Here is a 10,006-nt window from a genome sequence, read left to right as displayed (position 1 = left end):
TATAAAATAATAAAGTAACATAAAAATAATAAAATAATATATATATTTTTAATGTAAATATATAAAATAAAACAAAATTAATAAAATATAAATATATAATTAATTGATTTGATATTTATGACAAAAAGTGATTGGCACAAATTCCAAGCAATCAACACCCCCTACTAAGGGGGTGTCATTAGCACTCCCCGAAATAAAATAGAAACGTTTTTACTTGGCATTTCCATTCTCTTTAACAATCCACCGTCTATCAACTTGAGTTCTTGAATTCCTTCCTCTGTACCTGCTCCTTGGCCCTGACCTTCTATGGTTACTGCTATTCGACGAAACACCAGCGTTTGTTTTAGATTCGCTTGCCTGTTCTCCGGTGGCGGATTCTTTGTCTGAGCTAGTGGCATTGGCGGCAATGGTGGTGGTGGGACGGGGAAGAAACATACCGGGCATTAAAACTTCGGTCTTTTTTGGTTCAATCAAGCCATTGTTCTCCTGCTGTAGCTTCAGGATGGCCTCGAACTTCTGCCGCCTTGTGTTTTCTGAATCCAAGCGAAGAAGCATTTCGTTTTCTATACCTTCGGTGTTGTCAAGATTCTGAAAAAGTCAAATGTATGATACAAACGCTTATATTCATAATTCTCCAGCTTTCTTCTATCAAAACATAGGGAAAAAGGATAAGTTGGAACTATTTAGGTATACAGGCTAAAAACCAAACAAGCTCAGTATTTCTCAGGGGTTGTTCGGTTGGTTTTTCATTAAGTCGATGTGTATGTATAAAGCTGACTGTACGGATTAATGTCTATATAGATTGGGAGGGTTTTCTCATAGATGGAAGGAGCATGTTTTTTAATTGGAAGGGACATGATTAGAAAAAACTTGGCTTTCTGCATAAATCCCCCTAGAAGCTATAACCAAATAAGCCACTTTATGTATCATTAAGCCAATGCCAAACAGTCTATATAGCTGACCAAATAACTCGTGACTTGTGAGTCTCATTAAGCTGGTAACAAATGGGGTGGGAATGTGGGATGTATAAAGACATGTCCACTACCTTGGATGGTAGAGCGGTTGTTTACACATGAAGACCCCACCCAAGCTTGCAAAAAGTGTGCAAAAAAGAAAGTTTGCCCAACAAGCGTCTAGGTCTAACTCTAAGCCAATTGTTATGTTATCCCAAGATCATAAATGCACATGTGAATAAGCAATGAATAAGCATGATCCGATACTATATTAGGTCTCTTTTTCAACTCAACCAATTGGCAAGAGACGGAGTAAGACAAGATCATATATACCCATCAAATAAGGTTGTCTTTGGACGGGTTTTCACGGATACTATGTTATGTTTGACTTTCTTCACCATCATGCTTGGTTTTTTCATTGCAAACAAATCTCGTTCTAGTTAAAATATAAAAAGAGCACTAAACCTTTCAAGAATGAGCGTTTTTGAACAAAGAAGTACCAAGATGGTCTTTTTACATTTAAACCGGCAAAGGCTAGGCCTTGAGGATCCTCCCCATAAGTCAACAGTTTGAGCGTCCTCGGGGCCAATCGGGATTTTCCTCGCTGATATCCTCAGGCCCCATGCATTAGTAGAGGTGAGTGCAAGATGAGCTGAACACCCCCCCCCCCCCCCCGGGGGGGAAAGAAATAACTTGTCCAAAACCGCTCAATGTGAAAAACTATTGTGTTATTTATCATTTGGCAATTGTTAGCTAACAACAAGAAAACGAGTATGCTGGTTTGAAAAGTCAATCACTCAGTTTGCTTATCAACCTAACAAAAGTACAAGTATATGCTTAGAAGTGCAAAAGAAAACGAGATGATATCCACATCATAGACGGTATAATTATGCTAGGTAAACACCAAAGTAATGAAATTTTGACAAAATTCAAGATTATAATAGCAGTGATTCTGCTAATAATAAATAAATTATAATTAAAAAAAGTAAATTCTGACGTACCAACTGAGAATATGCCCCCACCAAGTCGAGCACATGTTCGATGTCCTTGGCATGGAACACCTTACGGCATACTGGGCAAAATCCGATGCCATCTTCCATGTTTTTATGCATGCCTGTTCAATGAACGTGCAAGCTATTAACAAGAACTAGTTTTGTACCCATGCAATGCAGTGGGATTTAAAGTTCTATTGTAAACCGAGAATGAAAAACTAATGCAATTCCTCATTAAAAAAAAATCCGAAATTAATGGAGTATTCTGCCTCATGAATAGTATTCAAGCTTGACCCGTATTTGAATGTGTTATGTGTTCATTAGTTAATTTGGAGGTTTAAGAAGTTGTACATATGCACTGATAAATTGTGAACTTGAATTTCAAGAGATTATGCATTAATAAGTAGTACGTAATGCTTAATGAGTTGTTTTAAGAGTTTTTACTAAATGCATTATAGTATAGTATAGTATAGATAGCGCTAAGTTCCGATACTACAAACATTAGCTTCCTTTTAAACCTTAACCTTGTATGTCAATGGATACACAACCACGCAAGCGATTTTGGATGACAAGTTTTTGCTTTTATCATATTTGTCAAATGGTATAAAGAATGGTTTAAATGCCCGAGGAAAAGAAGCATCAAGAAACCCAAGAGAATGACTAAACTTAAAGAGTACAAGAGTCACGGTTTAGGGTTTAGGGTTCATGTTTTAAGGTTTACGGAATAACAACTCAACTCAACGAAATCTTTCTCCAGCAACAAGGATTGGCTACACCAAATCTTTAATCAAATGGTCATGTATGACTTTATATCAAACTACATGCAATTATCTTTCTTAACTACAGTCAGCCACGTCGGATGGCACTGACCCTGTGCCTCTAGCTTTGACTTTCACTTCTTCCATCCAAAAATAAATATAATGTTCGACTTGCCACATTGTTCAATGAAAATGTTTAATCATTAGTTAAATATTTATATACTTCCGTTAATGACAAGATAGAGAATTCTTGTGGAGCAAAATAAATCAATTTATCTTTGTTATTACACATGGGTAAAGTTTTGCTATGGTCTAGAAAACAATATTCTCACGGCCCTTGTACAGTTAAATACAATACTTCTAGACAATTTACTACTAGATTCAGTTATTTGGTATCCACTCTCTCCGATAGTAGCCAGATTTGCTTATATCATACCCCCACCTTTGGGTGGGATATACTAGGCTCGTTTGTTTTGGTTTGGTTTGGTTTGGTTTGGTTTGGTTTGGCTTTATTCACTTATTTGGTGTTCGTATTTGTACCTCATGTTCTAATCACCTTTTCCACACTTGTTCATGACCCATTTGTCCTTAATGAGCATTAACAGAACTGTTAGTTGCACATTCTTTCTTAATGAGTATTATCATGCATTATTTTAACAGGTTAAGCCACTCCTATATATTGGTTGGGAAGTAGGATCATTAGGCAAAACATGATCCGAACATGAGCTACTGGCCAAATAAATAATTCCATAGTACAGTTTCAACTTCTGTATGTGTTTGGTACGCGACGGGACTGAACATGACTAGACGGACGAGAGTGAGGTAGGTGGGCAATGTTTTAGGGTTTTACTTTGCCATGGGTAGTTTAGTAATTTACCAATCTTGTCCCATCTCCCTGGATTTTTGTTCCACCTAATTCTTTGTTTCACTCGGGGGCTATTTGGTTGGTTTTTCATCAAGTCCTGAATAAATAAAGTTGGTCTGTTTAGATTAGTCTGTCTGTATAGATTGGAAGGTTTTTGTTTGCAAGGGTTTTTTCATAGATGGAGGGGCATGTTTTTTAATTAGGAGGGGCAGGTTTGGAAAAAACGTGGCTTTCTGCATAAAGCTCCCCCTAGGAACTTACTGAATAAGCTACTAGTTATATCATTAAGCCACTACAATGTCTAGTTGACCGAATAAGCTGTAGGTCCTATTAAGCTCATTAAGTTGCTAACAAACAGGGCCTCAGTCATGTCCTGTCTCGGTCTAAATGTCGCACGAAACATGGGACAACAAATTTTTGTTTTGTCTTGTTTTGTCTTGTTTCGTCATGTCCTAAATACCAAATGCACCCTACATGTTGCTTCTAAAATTAAGTGGAGATCTTCCACATGTGCAAAGAGATAAAGACTTCTTGAATAGTTGAATTGATGATATCACCTGGCTGAGTTTTAATCTGTTGTGGATGTGCAGTTGGACCAGATGAACTAGCATGATCGACTTCTTTATGGGTCTGGAGCCAATTCCACCACCTTATAATGCATGCACTGCATTGGTGTCAACGATGAATTAAAAAAAAAGATATAATTCACAACCAACACATAAGAACGGACACAAATTCTTTCACAAGACTTGAAGCAAGAGATTTACCAATGGAAACAATGGAAACACGACATTAATTTCATAAATGGTGAAGCATTATCGGACGCACCCTCTTCAACCAAAGGAGATAAACACAACGGACAATCTCCATCAGGGTGATTCATGCTAGTGAGCTTCTCCATTGCTTCCTAGTAAAATTTTGAGTAGATCAATATTTCGAGAAGTGCTGTAACGTCGCAGAAGATGACCGGATATGCTTCAGTAAGTTCACAAAGACAAATTACAACTATTTTGGTTGTTTGGGTGCGTTTGATACACAGGACAAGACGAAACAGAACAAGAACTTGCTGTCCCAATTTTAGTGTGACACTAGACTGGAACAATACATGACCGAGTGGGACAGAAGTTCATTTTTTTCGTCCCGCCAAAATAGGTTGAACAAAAATAAGGGAGATGGGACAAGATTGGTAAACTACTAAACTACCCATGTTATACAGTTTCACCAGCCTACCTCACTCTTGCCCATCCCATTCAGTCCTGTTCAGTCTTGTAAACATATTAAACGCACCCCAAGAGTTATCAAAATACCTCGCAAAGAGCAATAAGCATTGAGTTTGAAGAGAGTTCACAAGCCTTGTTATGGACACTGGTTATAAGATGTTTTTGTCTTTGGTCATCAAGACCCTTGGAATCTATAATCACAATGGCTGGTGGTTCATCCGGATACTGCAGTAAAAACAGATACCGGTTATTGTAACAACTCTTGTACAATTTTACAAATTTAGACCAATCCAAACGTTATAATCTAAAACTGATAGTGTCTACATGTAATTCAAACAAAAGAAAGATACATTGTAATACATACAATAATTCATGTAAAAGGCAAGAAGTATATGCTCAACTACATGCAATAGTAGAATCCAACATACATCACATTTTTGCTTAAAGAATCGGTATTAACCAGACATTTTTCCTTGCAGCTCAACATATACAAAATCCAGTTTCTACTTCTTTTAAGCGGTGTTTGGTTTGACAGAATGTTCTTTTTGAGGGATTTGGATTGCGTTGAAGGATTTGGAATCGGAAGGATTTCGAATTGGAAGGATTTGAAATCTTTGGTATGTTTGGTTTGTAGGAATTGAAATGGAATTGAATTCCATTCTTTATAAATAATTAATAAAAATTATAAATTACCTTTTTGTTAATTGATTATTCCAAAAAGAGTGTTTTTAACATATTTTAAACCATTACTACAAACAAATCCTATGGAATCTCACAAAATACCAACTACCCCTTGAGAGTTCCAAATCCCATGTTTGAGGGATCTCAATGAATCCCAGGATTTCAAATCCAAGCACTCCTTCGAACCAAACATAGGATTGGAATGGAATTCAATTCCAAATCCTGTCAAATTCCGGAAACCAAACAGGACCTTAGTATTCCAGAGCCTTAACTTCTGAAAATGATGCATGTTGACCAGTTTAACCTAAAGGACACAACTACTGAGGCTTGTTAGAAGCAAACATGTCAGCAATGTTAGTTTTGGGGGAGAATAAGGACTATTGATCAAAACAAGAGGTAAAACAACCAAATAAGCAAGTTTAGTACTAAAGTCAGCAAAAAAATATGACTCGATGGTTCAAGGGCCAAATGAATATTGTGCGGAAAGTAGGACTATATATTGGACACAGAGTGGTATGCTTCAGAAGGCCTAGTTCAATCTGAGAGGTTTCCCATGCTCTCGCTCCTTAGACAGATTAGGTGATAGGATAAGCTGAGGAGGCTGAACCAAGCTCTTCTACCACCGCTCTCTTGTTCTCTTTTCGACAAGGATAGGCGCACATGGAAAGATTGGCAAGAGGTATAGCAACCAGATAAATAAGTTTAGTACCAAAATAACCAAAAATCATTTTATTCGATATTACATGACTGATTGGCCAAACAAGTATTTTTCCCAATTTACTGAATTAGGAATTAAGAGTTCATTGTCACATGTTCCACTTGCAGGAGATATGGTAAAGTAAAGGAAAAAAGCGATTACATGCATAAAACGTACAACACGTGTGATTTAAGTTATAACTTATAAGGTATCACGTTTCAAACATCTTATGATCATCTAATTTGGTGTTCATAAGACAAACAATTAAGCACTATCTTGACATTTTCATCTCATAGTTGCAAATAGCATCACCATGTATAGATGCCTTAAATACCTTGGAATTTGCTTGTATCCCTATAACTGCTTCCACAAACTGCAAACATAAAAAAACATGAATACTTGAGATTTTATCACTGTCGAGACAGATTGATTAATACATTCATGTATAAGATGTCACATAATCTTAACTGAATGTTAAAAGATAACAACCAAAGAAAACCCATCTATCCGAACATGCAATTCATTGGAAGGTGGTAAGAAACACTCTTCAGAGAAGACAAACAACTTCTGAGAACCCAAGCAACATGAAAAATGTAATTTTAAGGTTTTTGCTATGTTTAATTGAAGCTTGTTACGATTTGTTAATTATGGGTCATGGTTGTCTATTTGTCTTTAATTTGGATAGCATTGAAGTTCCATTTGGATAAACCTCATGTAACTCAAGAAAATGAAGAAAAAAAATGTACATCTTTGGAATCAAGACATATCCAATGATGCAATTACCAACTATCTGCTATCAACCAACATACATCAGCAATCTAATCACAAATTCACCATCAAAGGCCAGCATTGTCGTAATTAAGAAAGAAACAGTTGGACACAACTCACAAGCAAAGGTTGTTACAGGAGTTAGTCGAAAGCAGTTGAAGTTGGTTAAATTGAAATCTCACGTAGTTGTTGAGCAGTTGTTGATGTTCTTTTCCGTCATTGTAAGAGGTATAAATAGCTATTTGAAACTTTTGTGTTCTTTGCTCCAAGGATTTGATGTGCTCTTCCATGACTACTCCTGCAGGTGCCGATTCTGGAAATCAATCGACATTGCTCAAGAAGGAGCTCTAATACCAATGCAACAATAAGCTAATTGGCTTAGAGAAATAATTCAGAAGATGATGCCGATAGAAGAATAAGGGAGAGGAGGAGAACATAGGTTAGGGATAGAGAGGGAATGAGATTTGGGTTTTCTTGTTTCTTGAATGAATACAACATTACAAAAGAGTTATTTATACCTCTTACAATGACCAAACAGAACTATCAATAGCCCTTCAACTATTGCAAGTCTCTAACCAACTCCGTGGGACTTCAACTAACCAACTTCAGGTACTCTCAACTATAACTCCTGTAACATTCCTCTCTCCACCAAAGGTGATTGGCCCAACGGTACCTGGGTTGTGGTCATGGTTTTAATAATCGTTTGAGGCATACCGCCTTAAGGCGCGCCTCAAGGCGAGGAGGCCCGAAACCGCACCTGAGGCGGAACCTCTTGAACCCTGGACGAGGCTTACGCCTTGGTTCAGTGAGGCGGTTCAATGAGGCAAGAGACGTGAGGCAGTGTCAAGGCGTACGCCTCAGATGATCTGCTTTAGTAATGTTTTTTTAGGTTTTTGTATAAGCTTTATAGCAGTTGTAGTACTTTTATAGTATAAGTGTCTTTTTTTTAATTTTAAAAAACTAAAAGTTAAAGCCCGAAGTCCCCAATGTGTACTTTTAATATTTTAAAACCCAAAAAGCTAGTACTTTCTTCTCTCAATCAAAAAGTGTGGTTTGACCTTCTTCTTCCTCCAAGCAACCAATTTTTCCACACCCTCTCAGCCTATCTCGGGTTTTCACTCTTTACTCTGTCAAAAGCACTGAACCAGCACCCTTAGTAATTTTATATTATAGATATAGATATAGATATTGAATATAAATGTATATATATTTGTGTGTAATGTATATTTCCGCCTCAGGGCTTACGCCTCGGAGAGGCTTACATCTTGCTTCGTTGAGGGAAAACGCCTCGAGGCCCGATTCCGCGTTTTAAAACCTTGGTTATGGTCGAGCCCAACTTCCCACGAAGTCAAGAGTTCAAAACCTCACCAAAGGTGAAGAGTGTGCATGAGTATCTTCCGTATATAAATATTTACTCCATTGCAAAACTTCAAGTAAAGGGTACTTGACGAGTTGCCTCTAGCCAACCACTCAATTAAACTTGTATAACTTTCAAGCTTACTCGAAACAACAGAGGCGCGTCAAATCAGCACTGAAGTATCTAATAATCAAAATTCGAACAAGCTAAATAGCTAATGAAACCCAATTCCATATATCTCACCCAACTCAAACAGCTGCCAACCTATACTCATCCACAGTTCGTTATTGTCATTCACACCCTCTTCATGTGCCTCATTCATTTACTAACCCTAAGGGCTTTGAGCAATATTCATTCAGCAGAGATTTTTCCTAATACAACAAAATACAGATCATAACTCCTGGTCTTCAATCTAAGTTACACAAAATCATCACACAAATCAATAAGCAATAATATATGCAACCATTATTACAACAGTTTAAACAAAATTAACACCACCCACTATGTAAATAAATATCAATTCTTCCGAAAGAAAAACAAAAGGCAAATTCAGCAGGTAATTACGACCTTGTGCAATAGCTTTTCCCATATGAGAACAAAAATTACAGCTTCTTTGAATGATGAATCGACTATATAAACAAGTAGATGGAAGGAAGTTCGGAGATCTTAAAAGGAAACCTGTTGAGAGGAAACTTCAGCAGTTCGAGGCTTGATTAGAAGATGGAGATGAGGAGGGTATTTTTCAAGAACGATGCAATCGTCACCATAAACGGATTCAGCAGCTTCGACTTCGATCAATACCTCCTCTTCTGCCATTATCGACTGATTTTGTTGGGATTTTCACCCCCAAAAAAACATTCAGGCCTCCCCCCTGCCACTTGGGTCGGTGTCTATATATACTTCTTTCTGCTCTGCTCGTGGCCGGTCATCAAGAACAAAGGAGTTCCATAAATGGTCCCTCAACTTTCTCATATTCAATTTTTCCCACTTCTACTTTTAAACTTTTGTCAATTTTTTCAAAATAAATTATTTGACTATTTTGTCCCTTGAATATGAATCTCCTTGTGGCCATGGAGGTTCAAATGCAGTGACTTCGAGTTACCTGTAAAACAGGTGGTCGTCTTGGGATTAGTCAGCTTGCATAGCGGGTTGGACATCCAGGTTAATAAAAAAACGTGAACGTGTCATGTATAGAGATGACATCTGTAATTGGTTGGCACTTGTCGATTCGCACTTAGTTATATAATTCTCCAAAAGGATTGCTTACCGGTTAAAGTAATATTACTTAAAAAAGATTAAGAAGGGTAGCATTTTTGGAATTGCATATGCATATGATACAATCTTAATACCTGAAAGTTATCTGAATATTTAAACTGTTGTGCATATTCAAATATCTGATAACTCTTTTCGTTTGTTTTTACATGAAGATGTTCTCGACTTATTGAATAAATATTGAATATTAGATGCTATAAGCTTGTTCGATTCCATACAGTCTACGTATCATGCCAATCAATTCGTTTAAACTTGACAACCAACGATTGAAATTGTTAATTGTTGATAATATTGTTGTAAAAAATAGTTAGTATTAAAATATGTTTAATGGGTTGGTTAAGAGCATTACAGAGGGGTCTGTTGAGGCTTTTGGAGAATATGACTCGGACCGATCAGAGAACCATCCAATCAACCGGTTTCCCAATCTATAGGCTTGTATGATA

The 10,006-nt window shown here is 37.0% G+C and overlaps 1 protein-coding gene across 3 annotated transcripts in view; it reads right to left on the bottom strand.

The window, feature by feature from the left end:
• Nucleotides 1-9,162, bottom strand: part of LOC112529236 (E3 ubiquitin-protein ligase RNF25) — a 10,981-nt gene extending 1,819 nt beyond the window's left edge. The window contains exons 1-7 of one of the 3 annotated variants that reach the window (XM_025140407.1): nt 8,970-9,162; nt 6,501-6,539; nt 4,876-5,013; nt 4,336-4,475; nt 4,126-4,232; nt 1,955-2,067; nt 195-588 (exon numbers count right to left, since the gene is read on the bottom strand). In XM_025140407.1, the coding sequence (XP_024996175.1) occupies nt 211-588; nt 1,955-2,067; nt 4,126-4,232; nt 4,336-4,475; nt 4,876-5,013; nt 6,501-6,539; nt 8,970-9,107 (1,053 nt within the window). In that variant the 5' untranslated portion in view covers nt 9,108-9,162 and the 3' untranslated portion in view covers nt 195-210. Of the gene's footprint in view, nt 1-182; nt 589-1,954; nt 2,068-4,125; nt 4,233-4,335; nt 4,476-4,875; nt 5,014-6,500; nt 6,540-8,969 lie in introns of those variants that run through there. The other 2 variants (XM_025140406.1, XM_025140409.1) reach the window with 2 other exon arrangements.
• Nucleotides 9,163-10,006: the final 844 nt, after the last annotated feature.

This window comes from Cynara cardunculus (genome assembly GCF_001531365.2).
Source record: "Cynara cardunculus var. scolymus isolate 2C chromosome LG 16, CcrdV1, whole genome shotgun sequence".
Classification (NCBI taxonomy): Eukaryota; Viridiplantae; Streptophyta; class Magnoliopsida; order Asterales; family Asteraceae; genus Cynara; species Cynara cardunculus.
This window is presented reverse-complemented; position numbering and strand designations above follow the sequence as displayed.